We start from the raw sequence: 19,324 nt of genomic DNA on the forward strand, positions 1-19,324 counted from the left end.
TCGGATCTCTGTCACTAAATCTGATCCAATAACAGAATAAAAAAAAAGCCTGAGCTGCCAAATTGATCAAGTACTAGTCGTCTAGCAGACACTGACCACAGAGAAGAGCTTCAGAGATGTGACGCTAGCTCTCATGAGGAGAAATTGGACTGTCTGTGCTTTTAACAGTATGTTTGACTTTATTGCCATGAAGTGGTAAAAGCCATCAAACAGTAGCTTTGGGATTACATTGGGGAAAGAAATAAAAGTGAATGCAATCTATGAAAGCAGGAGAGGTTTTGTTTTCATTACTGTTTGGGAAAAAATGGACACTCGCCGATCATCAGAAGTTGGCTCTTATTGTTTAAATCTTGGATCAGTTTAGTCAGGGCTTTTTCTAAACTGAGACCAACACGAGACTGTCCTCAGATCAGTGTTTAAGACTGTGTCGAAGGGAGGGCGACTGGGATGCTTGTTATCAGAACTCTGGCAGACGTTTGTGCCGTTAAGTTTCCTGTTGACTAGTGAGTGGAAGTGGCACGCTGCACACATTTGCACATACACAGGCAACACATGCATTAGAGTGCACGCGCGCACACACACACACACACACACTGTAGGCATCCTTCTCCCCCCTCCTTGTGCCCCTGAGCCTGACAGTCTGGACATGGGAGATATCAGAAAGAGGGAGAGGCTTGAAAACAGGGCCCAAGTCTTTGAGTTAGATCAGTATGTAGCTGTGAAAGTGCATTTGTGGGTGACAAAATGGCAATGTCAGAACCGCTGGAGACTGAAGGAGGTAAGTCTTGCTTGCTGACCTTTACCTTTTCTGTCTTTCACATAGCCGATTCAGCAACATAAAGATAAAAACCCAGAGATCAAAGAAAACGGCTGAAAGAAAAATGTTTGATTGTTCTTATTGATATATCTTGCTGCTTTGTTGATCTCCAGATAAATTATCTTTAAGTCTGGCCTCTTCTCCTTATTTTTTTGACTTTGACAAAGGTGAATTAAACAAGTTGCGCTTGTAGGTTTAAGTGTAAGCTCAGTGAAAACATCACACGGTGCACTTTAGGGAGTTTATTCAGCCACTGCACGCTGCAGCTTTAATCACTTATTATACATGGATTTATGGCTTTAGGTGTGAATGTGTGACTGCAAGTTGGGAAATGAGGCTAGCTGGTGATGTGAAGGTTAGGCAGCAGTGTCTGTGTGTGTGTGTGTGTGTGTGTGTGCGTGTGTGTGTGTGTGTGTGTGTGTGTGACTCGCTGGTTGGGGTGCTAGTTGAAGATAAGGCCTGCCCTATGCCTGAGAGCGAAAGAGACGGTGTGTGTAAGCCCTTCAAGCCTTATCCTGACACACCTCCCACCCCCACCTCCTCTCCATCACCCCACCACACACACACACACACACGCGCGCACTGGGGATTAACCCCGTCATGTACCATTTGAATGGGTGAGCTTTGGAGACGCACACACACAGACACACACACACACACACACACACACACACACACACACACACACACACACAGGATTAACCCTTGTGTGTCCATTTCCATGGATGATTCTCAGCCTCACTCCAGTTGTGACAGCATTGACTGCTCGTGTTGCCATGGCTACAGGGGCCAGCGAATATAAGATAGGCAAATCCACACAAGTCACCCACAACAGACACTCTAAGCTACTACTGACTACACCTCCCCCTGGTACTAGACACACAAAGATGCTGCCAAAAGACTGACAGGAGCCTCGCGAGCTGTGAAGTGCTCATGTCACAGGCTTACCATGGTCAAACCAATATACATAAACTCAGCCCAAGCATCTTTGTTGCTGGTCGGGTGAGAGACAGGCCTTAGAGCAGCTTATCCTCTCCACATGTCTGGCTCTGGGACACATTGTACTTCACCATACTCCAGATTTCATACAACAGAGTCTGTAAAGAGGTCCACATTTGAGCTGCCAGACATAAGGGAGTTATGAGTTTTGTGCTGTATATTCATATGCAAGACAGAAAACATCTGCAAATATGTCAGAACAGAAGGACATTTTCTGTATCGAGATGGCAGAAGCAAACAGTAGACAGCTGGAAAAAATAAATATGCAATTTACTGTCTTCAAAATGTTGGAATATTGGAGGCCCACAACAAATAGTGTAGAGAGGTATTGTGTGTCATGTACTTCAGTGGATAGAAGAATGGGATAATTGGGTTAAACTGATGGATTAAATGATTATATGGGTCATCAATCAAATCAATAAGTTGGTACTAAGTATAGCTGAAGTGTTTAATTTACTTCATGATTTTTTTGGTAAATACCTTTTCATTATTAGTATGTTCCTTTATTTGTTCTCAGCGATGCCGCTAGCTTGGCTGAAGGAAGAACGATATAAGTCTGTCAGTCGCTCGGTCCCGACTGAACAACTATTGGACGGATTGAAATTTTGTGCAGGCATTCATGTTCCCAAGAGGATAAACTCTAATGACTTTGGTGATGCTCCATCAGGTCAAAGTTTTCCTGTTTCAGTGAAACATCTCAATACCTACTTGAGGGATCGGAACAAAATTTTTGATAAATCTAAACAACAATCGGACGGACTACTGTGAAATTCAGTAAACACGTTCATGATCCCCACTGATCGCCTGACGTTTCATCTTGTGCCATCATCAGATCATTTAGATTTTGTTCAATATTTTGGCTCAGGACCTATTGCCTGCAAAACTGATGACCTACCTATCAGCCTCAGTTTCTCATTCAAATAAATGGAACTTTTGACTGTACATAAATCATATGTGTATTCTGTATATACTGTATAAAGTGATGCAGATGATGATGATACACATGATATATATACAGATCATATATACCGTATATATAATCTTTAAAGCATAAAATCTATGTATATAAATATTGTAAGATTGCAGAATTTTTGGTTCTCAGCTGCAACATCTAGTGGAACTGACCCTTGAAAAGCAAAACTGGTCCTGCAAACCAAAATGAATTTAAGCCCTCCACATCTGTAAACTACATTTTTAAGTTGTTCCATGTCATGATTATCCTCACAATCACTGTGGAGTACATATTTCTGAATTACAATAAGACTTACAAATTCATATGTATGTAAACCTTCATCTCTGGGACAAATTATTTAAGACTGCCCCTAAAAAATAATTCTACTAAATAATAGTGAATTATGTTATATTTAATGTTACCAGTCCACACCAGTGTTTTGGTGTATAGGAGCCTGTGTGAAGCCTGTTAACTGTTTCCACAGAGCGGCTCACGAGAGCAGCTTAATTTGTGAATAAATCATTGATGAAACATTGTGTTTTCACTCCATGTGTACATGGATCGTGTATAAATCAGAACATGTTGGTGGCTCAGATGTCCGGCTACACACACACACACACACTACCACATATACAGTATGAAAAACTCCTGACCTAATACTACTTGTTCTTTTTATATCTCAACTTTGGCCATATGGGTGAGTCCTCTCTGGCTGTGATCTGAATATCTGATTATAATTTGAGGCGATTTAAGCAGATTTAGAGGCCTATGGGATTCTCCTTTTGGCTTAGTGCTTTCTGTGTGTGTGTGTGTGTGAGAGAGAGAGAGACAGAGAGAGAGAGAGAGGGAGAGAGAGATTCCCAATGGTAATGGATTTACTGGCCTACCTTGGAGACAGTTCAGTGTACAAACTCAAAGACACAATTAATTGTAAACAACCCATGTCTGTTTTCCTTACATGAAAGTTAATTTATAAGATCTTAATCTCCTCTTGGCTGATCAGGCTGCTGTACTGCACTGCACTGCATGGGACCCACCTTGTATATTATTACACATGACCTGGGACTTGGCTGTCAGTGTCTCAGCTCAGTTGTTTTTGTAGCAAGCTGATGATGTGCACTAATTAGGCGAACATGAAAACCACTTTGCAGTCAGCACGATCTTTATTTGCACACACACACACTTCCACTTGACTGCATTAGGGCCAATTCTCGTCTGTGTCAGTTACAGGGAAAGGATGGGATGCGGGGAGGAGGAAGGAAGAAAAAAAATGCTTACCAGACAACCTTTATGTGCAGTGGGAGTGGGGGGCGGAAGGGGGGCGGCTGGCGGTGCTGGGCAGAGGAGAGAGGAGCATTGCTGAGGGAGGAGAGGAGGAGGAGGAGGAGGGCCTACAGCTATTGTTCATGTCCTCCCGTGAACAAAGGGCTCATCGGGGTCCGTATGTAAACCCACAGCAGGCTTCAGCCCACTGACAAGGCCTCATGCGGGACAAAACATAGCCGACCGACTCCCGCAATTTGGGCCTTATTCCCTCTCAGTCTCGCGGTTTGAGCAGATTTTTTATTGATCCTATTCAGAGGGACGTATTGTGTTGGTACGTTGCGTCCAGCGGGCCTATCCGTCTTTACGCACGGAGCGTACACACGGTCTATCACCACGGATCTGTAAACATCAATTTTCTGATTGGACTTCTTTGCAGGTAAAAAAGGGGTCGCTTTACCCCACAAACACACACATTTTCCTGCAATGTCTAGCAGCTGTGGCGGTTAAACGTAGTTTACGAGCCGCCGCGGTTGTAATTTCTTGCGTTATTTCGGCGCTTTCTCGTTGAAAAGGGGATTTAACGGCTAACGGCTAACAGCAGCTAACTGGTTACCAACTGTTTTCAAGGCTGGCTAGCGTTAGCTTGCCTCGCAGGCCCACACAAGGCAGTGTTGTATACAGGCTTCGCTTTGGCGAGTGAGGACAGTGAGGTTATTTTATCGTGTATCTTTCAGTAGCTATCTTGTTTGTTATAATTGTGTTTGTAGGCGTTTGTGGCTGTAAACTCTCCCCCCGAAATGACCCGTTTTGGCCGAGCTAACAGCTAAGTGTTAGCAGTATGCGCTGGCTGCCTTTCTAATTGCCTTTGTAAGCAGGCAACCCCTCGTCAAAATGTGCTTTGATTGATAGAGTTGTGACATACTAAACTGGCGAATAGGACGTTTTAAGTGCAACTTGATAAAATCTTTAGATTCATGTCAGGTTTTTGTAAAAAAAGAAAAAAAGTTTGCAGGTTAATGCTTCAGTGTAACCTAGCTATCGCTTGTATTCCGTTTGGATACTTAGCTATCATGGTGACAGGAGTCCAACACCACGACGTGTTATTATCATTTAGAGGAGACTTTGTAATGCTTGGTGGATTTTTCTCTTGTGAAATCAAATGTTATGGGTTTTTTTTCGGGATTCATGCCACAAAATATTTGAGATCTTATGCTCTGAAGGTTGGGTGACGGTGGTTAGCATCACTCAAACCAAGGAAGTTAAGATATGTGTAAAGTGTGTGTGTGTGTGTGTGTATACATATATATTTATATATGTAGAGTTTCTGCTTGTAGGAGAGGGGAGCATGATTCCCAGTGGAGGAAGTGAAATCCAGCTGATGTGATTGTGACTGCCTGTCATTAACAGCTAACAGGAGAAGAGAGGAGCTAATGGAGCTCTCAACAACTAATGGACACTTAACCATCGATTATTTATTTATTTATCAACCCCATTTGTTTTCCTCTGGTGGTGCATTCAGGCCTTTGCATAGCATTACTGGCTCACACAAAGCAAACAACTTGTTTTGTACACGAAGTGAAGACAGGATTTCAAATGGATTTTTTTCTGTGTAGAAGATGTGATACTTGTTTTAAAGATCTGTGCTTGTCTTCATGGAAGAACTTTCCTTGTTGATTTATTATTTATTTACAAGTAGGTCTGTAAGAGAGATATTGTTGACTATGTGGCCACTATTACACAGAATAGAAACCTGTAGACCTGAGACATTTTCTTTTTACTAGATAACATACTGTAGATCAGTTAAGACTGACCAACTTGATGTATATCGGTGTGGTCCCTAAGGTCAGTTTTGAACACGGCTCTCTGTCAGTCCCACAACAATTTGTGTTTATCTTTTTGCATGTTTGTGTTGTTGTGCAGTCTCCAACAAACATAGAAAAAGCTGACTTTAGACAGCTAGCATACATTATTGAAAAGTTAGCTTTTTTAAAACCTCTTTACAGAAGAGAAGCTGTTTTACTCTTTAATTGTCTGACTGTATCCTTGAAATATATAGATAACATTGCTGCAGTGGTCTCAAATCACAATTACCCTGGCTGGAAAACATCTCAGTCTCTTTCACACGTACATTGATATGTTTTAATATGCAGAGACAAGACAGAGAGACATTAATGAGGCGGGGCTTCACCATGGTGACGGCAGGGGTCATGACCTGGAGGCCGCCACGCCTGGATGGCCTTTATAGGAGAGCTGGGCAATTAGAGTAGAACAGGGGGATGGAGATGTGTGTGTGAGACAGATTTTCATCAGTTTTTTTGTTTGTGTGTGTGTATTGGTCTGTTAGTGTAATTGGTTGGTATTTGATAGTTGTATACTGAGTGTGAAGGGAGAGTAGAAGGAGGGCAGCAATTTCTGTAGCGGTGTAGCAGGAGCACAATGTTTACAGGAATCTCTCTCCTGTTCATGTTGTTGTTTTGCGTCTTCCTGTAACAAGATTGAGGTATTTGGGATGACCTGTGAGTGCAGCCAACTAAAACTGGGCCATACTGGCCAGCTCAGGCTGCCTTCACCCTCACATAATACAGTCATTCTTTGTAAGGGCCACTCCAAAAGCGAATAACTAACTAATGCCACTGTAATTCCGTATGGTATAGCAACTGCGGGCGCCATCTTCAACCTCTTCTGTGTTCTTTCTTTTCTGCCTTACAATGTAGATGTTTATTAACAGTCCCAGCTGGACCACTGTTCACAATGTGTTTAAAGGTTTGCAGTGTCAATGGTTGAATTTGTGGATTAATAGATACAGCATTTGTTCCCAGATTTGACACATTATCTATGTTATTTCTGACAGATATAGCTGTTAAACTTATCTTGAAGCCCTAAAAACTAACCTTTTAAGTAATCCCCGAACCTACAACATTAAAAAAATGTAATTACTTTTATGTTCTTTCTAATATTTTTTCTCACCTCTCTTCCAGGCTGTTCCTCCAAGTCATTCAAGCTGTACTCCCCTAAGGAGCCCCCCAACGGTAGCACTTTCCCCCCTTTCCATCCCGGCACCATGCTGGACAGAGACGTGGGGTGAGTTTTATGTCTGTGTCTTTGTGTTTGGGTGTGTGTACTTTTCAGTGTCTGCTCTGGGTGGGAAAACCAAGCCTTTTAGATGTCTTAAGGTGTGTTCATACAGAAATCAAAGCAGATTTTAGAGAAGGCAAGATTACATATAAACACAGGGAAAGACTCAATTGGGCACGATTAGGCACACATTTTCCTGGTGGGCTCCAAGGGAAAATTTGCATTGATCCTAGTGTTACATGAATCTGCTTTATACATGAACAGAGACAAAAGGAGAAAGTAAAAAGACTGGAGGGTGATTCCTAAAAGAACTGGAGGTCCTGGTGAGTTCTTAGATCAGAGTCCCTTTCTAGCTAGCTTAAAGCTAACATCTGTACACACAGTACATTGGCTGTTTGAGTCAAATAAACAGAGATTGCACAAATGGTCCAGCAGTCAAATTCACTTTGCTTTCTATCTGAACACACTTTTATAAATGTGTTTGTATTATTGGATACCATGTTTATACAGTCTGACAAAGCCAGCACAGACATCATGAGTTCAGTTTCTGATACAAGACGTTAGCTTGGAAAACCTCCAGTAATCAATTCATCTTGGCAGCTCACCAATAATTTAACCAATCAGCAAACTGTGTAAAGTGGTTTTGATAACAGAGTCAATGCGTAGTGCTGTATGGTGAGTTTGAACTACACAGTGACTGTTTGTGTTCGCTCACGTTCACAAACATCCTGGACAAATACTCAAATTAGATGTACATTAAGTTAAGAAAATGGTTTCAGTGGATAGTTTTGGTAAAATCTGACGTTTCCAGAACAGCCGCTCTATTTTCTCAGTTGGAAAACCTGAGGTAAAATCCAAGAACAGCACAGATAGCGATGCGTTCATCCAGTCAGCTGCACAGGGTTTCCTTAAAGAACGAAACAGTGATGCTGCACCATCACACTCAACTGTAACACTATAAATCTGTTCTTCAGATCAGCTGCTAGAGGTATATTTATGTGCAAGTTAAGTGTACAATACACAAAGTATTTGTGGAACACTTATTTGAAACTGATAGCACTATCATACCTAGGTATTCTGGGAACACTGTTGGGTGCAGGAAGGTTTATTGGTGATATTTTAGCAAAGGAGAGCACTTGTGTTTGTTTTCTCAGTCTGTAAAAGGCTGATCCAATAGCCTGTGTAATTTAGTGCAGTGTCATTTTTGTCCACCACCATTAACACAACCCATTATTCAGGCAAATGCTTGTTGAGCTACAAGCTAAAACTGTTGAGTGGGTGATGTTTAATGCTAAAATTGATTTGACTTGTCTTGTGTGGCTCAGTAAGGTTAGGAAACACACCTGAGAAGAATTGTGTGCCGTGCTGCACGGCTTGTCTTTTTGCAGCGAGCGAGTTTGCTTCAGTTGGTGTGTGTGTGTGTGTGTGTGTGTGTGTAACTGAGACGTGTTGTTATTTACTGTCTCCTTGTATCATCCAATTTGTGCCATGTTTGGCTCGCGTCCCAGGGTCGTAAAGATAGACTAGCTCTTGGAGGAGGGCATATTAGCACTATAGCTGAATGTAATAATCTCTCTGTCTCTCGTTTCTCCAGTCCCACCCCAATGTATCCTCCCACATACCTGGAGCCAGGAATAGGGTAAGACTACATTATTTCCCAGTATCTCCAGCTAATGTGAAAACTGCATTAACACAAGTGTAGATAAGGTCGTGGGAAGCTGTATTCTTATCTCGCTTTCAATACAAATTTTGCATTTAGTCTGCGGCAAGGCTAAACTAGGTTGTGAAACTGTCCTAAAAGTACTGACGCTGTCATATCACCACAAGATAACTGTTCTCAACCCGTCTGTCTTTTGTTTTCTCCTCCTCTTGTCTTTTTGTGGAGCAGGAGGCACACACCATATGGCAACCAGACAGACTACAGAATATTTGAACTCAACAAACGGCTACAGAACTGGACAGAGGTTCGTAAACGCACACGGCTACATTCTCACACTCAGACACACTAACAACTCAAGAACTGTGTTGGTAACTGATTATTTCCCCCCCCTCTCCACATTGTAGGAGTGTGATAACCTGTGGTGGGATGCATTTACTACAGAGTTCTTTGAAGACGACGCCATGTTGACCATTACTTTCTGTCTGGAGGATGGGCCCAAACGTTACAGTAAGAAACATATAGAATATCTGTTTGAGGACATACTACACTTTTCATCCCTTAGTCCTACAGTCATGAATGGACTGTACAACCTGCTAACATCTTCCTGTTCTCATACCCTTTGTGTTTTCTCTCCTTCTCTCCAGCAATTGGCCGGACGTTGATTCCAAGATACTTCCGGAGTATATTTGAGGGCGGTGCCACTGAGCTCTACTATGTGCTGAAACATCCGAAGGAGTCCTTCCACAACAACTTTGTCTCCCTCGACTGTGATCAGTGCACCATGGTCACCCAGAATGGAAAGCCCATGTTCACACAGGTCTGTGTTTGTGTTTTTAAGATATGTATGGCTATTTCTGTCATTTATTAAAACAGTTTAGGAAACATTTTTGTAAAATCAACAGCGTTTCTCCAGTAATGTGATCACTCCGACTTACAACCCTAGTGTGTCTGCAGAGGTGCAGCTTGTACCGTTCTCTGCATAGATTTTACAGTTGACCTGCTGTTTACTGACCTCAGTCCTCTGAACTGCTGTAGGTGTGCGTAGAGGGGCGCTTGTACCTGGAGTTCATGTTTGACGACATGATGAGGATAAAGACGTGGCACTTCAGCATCAGACAACACCGTGAACTCATCCCCCGCAGTATACTGGCCATGCATGTGAGTAGATACAGAGAGAGTGGTAATCCACAGGGGTACATGTGATGTATGTTATGTTGTGTGTGTGTGTGTGTGTGTGTGTGTCAGTTATGTTAATGTGTGTCTTGTTTGTTGGTATCTCAGGCCCAGGACCCACAGATGCTGGACCAGCTGTCCAAAAACATTACAAGATGTGGCCTGTCGAACTCTACTCTTAACTACCTCCGAGTAAGTGAGGCACGCATACAACATTTTACCTCAAGAATGACGTTGGTGTTTGATGGTTTTTCTCTTTATTGTGTCATGATCATGGTCATATTTTAGTAAGAACATCTAAGAACAAAATTACTTATCTGGTGCCTTGCAGGTATTCAAATTATAGCTGTACTTGACTTACAAATAGTTGATTCTGATGATAAATTTTTTTTTTTTTTTTTTTTTTGCTGTTGTTGTTGAGACATTTAAGTTACTATGTAGAGTTTCATGACCACTAGTGACCACAATAACCACTTTTGTTAGACGATATATTGTCCCAGAAATATTTGAGATGGGTTATTTGCCTCAAATAGATAGACCACACACAGTAAGTTATGCTGTTTATTCTGGCATCATGTTGGCTAAAATGTTGGAGACATTCTTATGTAAACAAACACACATGTAAACACAATAGACAGTATCGAGGTCAGCAGAAATGATCAAGGTCATGTCCATATATCGTACGAGAAGTCAATATATGGACACAATAATGTACGTTACCATATGATATAATGTGTCGATGAGTATGTCCCATATTGCTTGCATCTCATGTTCTACCAGCATACACAAGGATGCACAGGTTGGACTGGATGTGCAGGTCCAGTGTTCTTGTTTACATCGATTTTAAAAAAAAAAAAAAAACAAAAAAAAAAACAAACCAAAACACTACTACAAAACATTAAAATAACAAGTAATTCATTTCATCTTATTATGTTTTATAACATTCAGCTGCCTCTCTAGGTCCTAGATTGGTCTTTATCTCCTGCCTGACTCTCACAGAGCAGCTCTAACACGTGTTACATTTCTCTCTGACACCTGATAAAGCCAGTAGAGGACATCACAGTTGCTGATGACACCACATATTCATCAAACAAATTGTATCCCCACACCTGTTGCCTCTTGAGTCCCACCATGGTCTCGTTGCTGTTTTTGAGGGGGAAAAAAACTAGATGAAAAGTCATGTGGCCAGAGGCTGCTGCTCAAGATCTCATCCTGACATGTTTCCCTAACGCTACGTACATATGAAACTCTGGTACACCCAGAAAGTCATATTTTTTCCTCTTTAGAGAGCAGTGTTTTAATGTTCTATTAACTGTTGAGCATGGTAACACAGACTGAGACGCTAGCACCTACACGATTCATTCAGTCACCAGCAAGACTGAAAATCCACAGGGGAACGCATAAACTGCTTCAGATGCCTCAGTGCTGGAGTTTAATGTGTCTTTTGACTCAGAGAAAACAATGAGTCGTGTTTAATCATTGTCTTCTTGTATTTTCTCATCTGAGAATTTCAAGCACACCAAATATTTAATTTGTCCTGAACACCAGCTGATAATAATGGATGATCAATTAAAGTATATGATCTACAACAATGTGTGATCTCTAACCTGCTGCCTCTCTTTGTTCCCTCCTCCAGCTGTGTGTTATTCTGGAGCCCATGCAGGAGCTGATGTCCAGACACAAGACATACAGCCTCAGCCCCAGAGACTGCCTCAAGACCTGCCTCTTCCAGAAATGGCAGAGGATGGTGGCACCACCAGGTAGATGAACAACACACACACAGATGTAGGTACACACACACAAACACAGTTAACTTATCTTCTAACTCTCTGTCTCTCCTTCCCTTCTCTGTAGCTGAGCCATCAAGACAGGCCCCAAACAAACGGCGGAAGCGTAAGATGTCAGGTGGCAGCACCATCAGTGGAGGAGGAGGAACTAATAACAACAACAACAACAAAAAGAAGAGCCCTGGCAGCGGCTTCCCTCTGTCCAGCCAAGTTCCAGTGAGTACATCAGTGCCACCTACTGTCATTACTCTGCTATTACATCTCCAACACAAACACTATCATAGTTGACCAGTGCAGGACACTGTAAACAAATTCAAAGCAAATAAAGTCAACTTAAAACATATTTGAGTTTCAACAAAGTAGATAAATCCATCTTGCAATAGTAACTGAAGTTTGAAATGGTCAAAAACCATCTGTGTGTTTGACATCACACATTTCCCAGGTGTATGAACCCAATATGCTGTGCTGTAGTTTTTTCATGACAACTCTTCCTCCTCACAGAATTTTAACGTTAACGCTGTTTTGTGTCTTCGCAGGATGTGATGGTAGTGGGAGAACCCACGCTGATGGGAGGGGAGTTCGGCGACGAGGACGAGCGTCTGATCACGCGGCTGGAGAACACGCAGTTCGACGCGGCCAACGGCATCGACGACGAGGACAGCTTCAACAACTCTCCGGCGCTGGGCTCCAACTCGCCCTGGAACAACAAGGCCCCCTCCAGCCAGGAGAGCAAGAGCGACAACCCCACCTCACAGGCATCGCAGTAGAGCCCAGAGCCCCGCAACCTCAAACACAAAACCCCCTCTCTCTGTCACTCCTCAGCCCCCCCACCCAACCCCACCCTGACAGCCACGAGTGCAACAGCAGCACCCTCTCGCCCGCTCGCTGACCCCCGACATCATTTAGAGCTCAGATTCAACAAACACAGGTAGCCCGAGGGAGCTCAGTACGACCTCCTCTGACAGTTTCGCTGAGCCAGAGGAAGTTTTAAAAGTTTCTCCCCCATATTTAGGCACTGTGGTCCCGCCTCTGTCCCCCTTTCCCCCCTCTCATCTCATACACAACATGTCCCGTCTGCTCTTGCTAATTTTCATTTCGGACAGCGACTTGGTAGATGCGACCAAGGAGGCGCGGGGATTTAATCCAGGGCAGAACTGTGCACTCTAAACAAACCATACTGAACTCTAAAATACCCTAAACAAACCATACACACCTGTAGGAAGGGGTGGGGTGGAGGGGAGGGGGGGTGGGCAGTGGGGCTCAGAGATGGTGGCGAGTTGCTTAGGGACGACTTGTCCGCCCGTCCTCTAAACATTGGCTCTCAATTCTGGACTGCCCTGACGCATAAGCCACTGGTAATGTTTGTTAATAGAGTATATGTGTGTGCGCGCGAGTGTGTGTAATGTTTGAGGAGAGAAACGAGGCAGTCTGAACATATTTGTGGCTTTGCCAAATCAGACAGACCAGAATTTAGAATCAGTCCATAAAAACCATTGAAATTCACACTCTAGCAGGAGAGCTGAAATGTGGCACTAGGGAAGTGACACACACACACACACACACACACAAGGACACACATACACACACATACAAAAATAACATAATGATTGAAGGATTTTGAGTCCCCTAGTGCCCGAGCCATCTCTGATTAGACTACAATGGATGCAGTCTTTCAAACAGAGAGCATTTACAACACACACATACACACAGTTACACATTTTAAGAGTTTTTATACAGTATATATTTCCCTAGAATGTTTTTTAATTTGTATTAAACGCCTTCATTTCAATTGTTACTTTTTTATTTTCTACCGATACTGAAAAGCTACAGACCAAGGAGCAACACAGGACTTTTATCCCCCCTCCCCCTCTAAAATATATTGTTTTTATCTTTTATGTTTATAAAAGAGAAATAATTTAGTGTGGATGTTTTTATTTTGTCTTTTTCGTTCCTTTTTGGAGATTTGAATTTTTGTGTATTTGTGCTTGTATATTTAAGGTAGTAGCAAAGTTCTGTCTGACTGTAATAAAATGTATTCTTACTTAGATTTACCTAAAGCCATCCCGATCTAATGTAAAGAAACAAAAATAGGAAAAAGGAGAAAAAACACTCATGAACCCGTCCCTCTTATCTTCCCACCTGCTCTTTCCTCCTCTTCCTCCCTCTTTTTTAAAACTGTAAATTAAATTACAAAACCCCAGGGGTACAATGGCACCATGGAGAGATGATTTTACTGTGTCTCTGTTGATTTTTTTTTTTTTTTTTTTTTTTGTATTTATTTTGGAAATTTCAGAAATTCACTCATTTATTTCATGTATACAGGAAGTGATTTTTCACTTAACAATCGTCACAATTTTTGTGTACTGCAACTTTCAACCTGATGTCAAGTGAATGTGCTCGCTGAATTTGTTAGTCAACCAGTGGATTTCAAGTTAAATCACTGGCTACAAACAGAGGGTTTTTTATTAGTTTTGTGTCCAAATTGTCTTTATTTGTGTGGTCTCTTTTATAATCAACAGAGTGATGCCATCAGTCATCCAAGCATCTTCTAAAACCAGCTTAACATTAAGTTCAGTCGGCATATTTGGTAGCAATGCTGAGTCTTTAAATTCTTATAAAAACGGCTGAAGCTCTGTTATTCTTTTGTACATTTCCATTTCGTTACAGTTGAATCCAGCAGCAGTTATGATTGAGTTTGAATGGTGACTTGTACCTTCTCCAAACCCTGTAGAAAAATCATTGTTTGATATATATTTTTTGATTTGGTTAGTTTCTGCCCTTGATAATTAATGTATGGTACCAATAAAAAGATACATTTTCACTTTAAAATATTGTGTAGTTGGTGAATTTGTAATTATTGCAACACAGCTGATAAATTAAGTCACGTGTCAGTGCTTCTTGGTTTTGGTCATTTTGGAGAATTTCAATTTGCTATTTACAGTTCTGACACTGACTTAACTAATGGAAATAACAGGTGTTCTCACTGTTGGAGAGTGTTGTAACATAAGGCATCATTCAGGGTTCAGTGGGGAATCCAAAGATGAAGATTATAGCACTGTTGAGAAGCATAAACACAGCATACAGCATGTCTGGACACATACTATTAAAAAAAGTAACTGAAGACAATATAAAGTCCTTAAAATACAGGAGTTTTTTTTTTTTTTTTTACCAGTGCAGCTAATTTACTTAAATTACTTTTTAAAGGAACTGGAAAACATACAGCATTTTTGAAAAGGGCTGTATTGCATATTTTTTAGTGAAATTGGTGCATTTGTGCAAAATTGTTGCAACAAAGGCAGAGAAATCCTGACCTATGAGGGTCAAACTCCAAAAACGTGGACTCATTCTAATCCCATAATGCAACTCATTGTTTGGCCCTCCATGCCTGTAAATCCTTGTGTCTTTCACACTCCACGTCCTCAGCTGGCAAAACATGCTTTTTCTTATCAGATTTTCTCCAAGTGTCCAAGCCGAGGCCGAGATAAAATAACCCCTGATGATGTCATAGGACTGCCGGTGTTATTTTTATTCAGACTTTAAAAAGCAGAGTGACAAAAGAAATGAAACAGAACTGATCTTGTGTGTCCAAATCTGTAAAATCGCTGCAGCGCCCCTCGTAAAGGTGAGGTCAGGATGAGAGAGGAAGACGTACAGTAAACGTCTTTGTATCCAGCTGCTTCCGTTGTGATCCTGTCCCTCTCCCTGAGTTTCTTGTTGAATTATATACAACAACACATCACCCTTCATCTTCAAACAAAGCTGTGTAGTCACATCCCTCCGCAGTCGTGCTGTTGTGACCTGTCAGCGGTGTCGAGCTTCCAGACAGACTTCAAGCTGTGCCGACGGGTATCCCGGAGCTCCTCAAACCTTGTCCTTGAGGAACTGCGGCCTGCTGGTTTTCTATCCTACTGGGTACTTAATTGCTTCCACCTGTCGATCCAGGTTTACATCAGTCCTCGAACAGACAGCAAGAATGAAAACGACAGGCAGAGCAGAGAACCAGCTGGACTCTGAAGCATGAGGACCGGATTGCAGACAAGTGCTCCGAGTGCTGGCTTTGCTTGTGGGACAGACAGGTACTCATATTCACTCACGACACTGCTAGTCTGCTCTTCCTCCTTCTAAGGGTGTGTTTAGGGTGAAAAAAAAGCGCCTTCCTGTTGATGTCACGGCTGGTGCAACCAACAGTTCTGTGTGGTGCAATGAGTCGGTATGCAGGAGTGGGAGAGCTGCTAGATAGGAAACGTTGTTTTGTGTGCATGTAAATAGGCCTTCATTGTCTCTGCTTTGTCTCTGTAACACCCGGAAGAGCACACAGGCCATGGTTGGTAAAGTTGGTCCAGGTTAGAGTCCAAATCCATGATTTTTCAGCTTGGATAGTGCATCTGCGCCCTCTTCATCCTGTCAGTATCAAATCTTTTATTTTTCACACTTACAGCAGTCAAAGTATTTATAAGGTGTGTTTGGTTTCTCTTTGATTTCCCAATGTCAGCTCAGAGTCACAGACACTAAAATGTCTCCATTTCAAACCCCTGTAGTACATTCCTTGCCTCCTACACACATCTCACCTGCCAACTATCAAACCTCTTGCAGGTGTTTATTCCGCTCGCTGTGTCACACTGTACCAGCAGAGCTTCCAGTCGAGTGTCTTCCAGGGTTAGAAGTAAAGCTGTGACAGCCTGATGAAAACTCTCGCCTCCGTGGAAGAGCCTCATGCCATTTCTTACATTACATACATCTCACTATGTAAATCACAGCATTTAACATATTATATGGATCAAGGTCAAGTTGCTTTATTTTGCATTTGCAGGACTTTCTTGTTGTCCTTCAGTGAAACTTGAGTCCACTTATTGGTGGACTCTGACACTTAAAATGACTTCATATTGTATGTGTCCTGGTACAAATGCACCTTAATGTGCATTATCATATGACATGGTTTTTATTAGTCATCTATTAACAGTGTGATGAGCCGCTTCACTCATTCTGCTCTGTCACTTCCTGTCTGTCATGTTTCTCAGATGACACTGGTAATGTTTTGCAGCAACCGAAGGTCATTTTGTGCAGCACCGAGAACCAGCACTGAGTCAGTCGAAATGCAGAAAAGTAACTGAAACTATTCATTATTGGTGATATTTTCCAATAGAAAATCGCAGCACGTACAGTAAATCCCTGTGCGACGCACCTCAGGGACACATAATATTTACAATTACTTTGTCTTTATCATAACCCTCAAATAAATGATACTTACAACAGCTTGTGTTATAATATGAGACATAATGTTTTGTGTGTGTGTTCGTGTGAAGGGAAGAGTATCATTTTCTACTGCAATAAACTACATTTTTATCCAAAACTTGTACACATGGACACAAACAGGATGAATTGGATTTGAATTATTTATACTGAGGAATGTACACCATGTATTGTGTTGATATTTCTATCTGATGGAGGTCACAAGTGAAGTTGAACTTATACTCCAGAGTGAGATCCAGTGGTGTTTTCCAAAGGTCATAATAGGCCTAAACAGACATCTGCATGGCTGCTGTTCTGCAGAACTACAAAAGTATCAGTGTGTTCTAGCACAGCACTTTTCTCACCCTCTATCTTCATTAAGTCTCTTTTCTGTATTCAGAACAGTTTCTTCACAAGATAAAACATCAACTAAGAGCTTCAGGCTGATAATTCAGCTCCACAAACACATTTTTAAGCAACGGAAAAGTTAAAAACAACCTCGGCTGGTGAATGTTTTAGAGGGTGTTGATGACACGTTTGCACTCACTGACTTGACCTTAGTGAGGTGATCCAGCATTAGAATGTGTGTATTTGCATATAAAGACAGTTAATGAGCAACTTTGCCTACCCGCCTTTCTTTGAGTGTCAGTTAATGTTCTCGTACACTCCTCAACTGCTATGATTCTCTTCTTTTTGCTCATTATATTCTGCTTTTCCCCCTTTCTCCTGCCTCATCTCCCTCCCTGTCTAATGACTCGCTAAAAGCAGAGCTCATCTCAATTATTGCGGAAATTGAGGTGCTCCTCCATGTAGTCTTTACCAGAAATATTGCACCCTTGATGGTAAAGTTAATTTACCAAGGAGCTCATAAGGTCAAAACATGGAAGCATCAATTGCTGCACCCTGATTCTTTACTTTAAATTGGAGCTAAAACCACTGGATAATTTATTATCTAAGCACAGAGAAATGGGCCTTCCACGGAGCAGATTAGACTCTTTTACTCACTCACAAATAATGTGAATTAATTATCTGCTATAGTTAAAAAGCAGGTATGAATATATAACACATCTGACCTTCTTGTCTAATTTCCTCAGTGTGGTTGCTCAGGAACCAGTCATGTAAAAAAGCCAGAGAGCTGCTGCCGAGAGAGCCGTTTATTGCAAAAATGAAAAACGACGATGACCCAAAGCTCCGGCAATTTAATTAATTGTAGATGTTGAATAATATTAAGTAACTTATGTGTGCTTATGTGAGGAGCAGCTCAAACAGAAATCAGCAACAAGTGGCCACAGATCATAAAGACAAAGGACCAGGACCCTTCAGTCCCTCCATTACTCATATCTTGACAACATTTTGTAAAACCAGTTCAGCCCTGCTGATCCTGTCTACAGTGAGTTTATCAATGCACCAGTTAGAAAAGCAGGTGCAGCATCCCCTCAGTGTCACACAGATGGCTTCTTATTGTTATTTAATTTGAACCTAACTTCTGATCCGCCTGAATTGACCTTCAGTAACCAGCGTTAATGGGAGTACAAAGTGCACAACACTCTGCTTACTGCCAGGTCTACTGCTGTGTGTTTAAATGCCCAGACTTCTCACTGATGACACACACAATCTAATCACCCTAAGACCACAATATACACCCTCCTTTACAGATAAAACAGGATGCATTTGCTGAATCTTGGACTGTCAGAGGAGATACAGTATAAATCAAGGTCTTAACCTTAATTTTCAGCAGAGTTGAACCAAACATCCTTAAGAAGAGTCTGCACACTGAAAGTCTCTCCTGAGAATTACTGACATATATTAAACCAAAAGACACAGAAACAACCACATAAGATATATATGCATGTTGTAGGCACTTCACTCTCTCTCTCTGCTTTACAGTTAGTAGCAAATTCATATGTTCACCACCGATTAAACACATGGAAAATTTGATGGCAATTTCAGTAAAAAAAAAATTTCACTGTCTGTGAAAAGTATGCACATCAACCTTGCATGTCAGTCTATATTGCCGGGACTGTTTTAAAAAAAATGAAATAGGTTACCTGTTTATGACCTATACAAAAATATATTGAGTTCCAGTTTAGGCATTTAGCCCTTCAGGCTGTCTCAGGTTTTGAGCAATTCTTTTTTTCACATTCATTTTGGTTAAGTGAGGTTTAGTTTCATTTCAAAACCAAATTATATCATTAAATGATTATTGCGTGGATAAGAATGTTTCTCATATTATAATCACAGAGCATATTTTTTCCTTATACTCAAATTGGATACATGTGACATAACCTCACAAATGACATTATCACACAATTAGACCTAATTGAGTGTAATTACAGACCATCGTTTTAATCAACATGCCTGTATCT

The 19,324-nt window shown here is 41.5% G+C and overlaps 1 protein-coding gene across 1 annotated transcript; it reads left to right on the forward strand.

The window, feature by feature from the left end:
* Positions 1-629: 629 nt before the first annotated feature.
* ldb1b (LIM-domain binding 1b) lies at positions 630-14,558 on the forward strand. The gene is made up of 11 exons (XM_044346149.1): positions 630-778; positions 7,013-7,115; positions 8,704-8,748; positions 8,998-9,073; positions 9,174-9,276; positions 9,414-9,586; positions 9,805-9,927; positions 10,051-10,134; positions 11,579-11,702; positions 11,797-11,945; positions 12,266-14,558. Exons 1-11 carry the CDS (start codon positions 745-747, stop codon positions 12,494-12,496), a joined length of 1,245 nt encoding a protein of 414 aa, XP_044202084.1. The 5' UTR covers positions 630-744; the 3' UTR covers positions 12,497-14,558.
* The last annotated feature ends 4,766 nt before the right edge of the window (positions 14,559-19,324 follow it).

Source organism: Thunnus albacares, chromosome 3 (assembly GCF_914725855.1).
Source record: "Thunnus albacares chromosome 3, fThuAlb1.1, whole genome shotgun sequence".
Taxonomy (NCBI): domain Eukaryota; kingdom Metazoa; phylum Chordata; class Actinopteri; order Scombriformes; family Scombridae; genus Thunnus; species Thunnus albacares.

Coding starts and splice junctions, on each gene's coding strand:
- ldb1b (XM_044346149.1), top strand. CDS start 745: ATGGCAATGTCAGAACCGCTGGAGACTGAAGGAG. Junction 779..7,012: donor ACCGCTGGAGACTGAAGGAG/GTAAGTCTTGCT, acceptor CCTCTCTTCCAG/GCTGTTCCTCCAAGTCATTC. Junction 11,703..11,796: donor GAGGATGGTGGCACCACCAG/GTAGATGAACAA, acceptor CCTTCTCTGTAG/CTGAGCCATCAAGACAGGCC.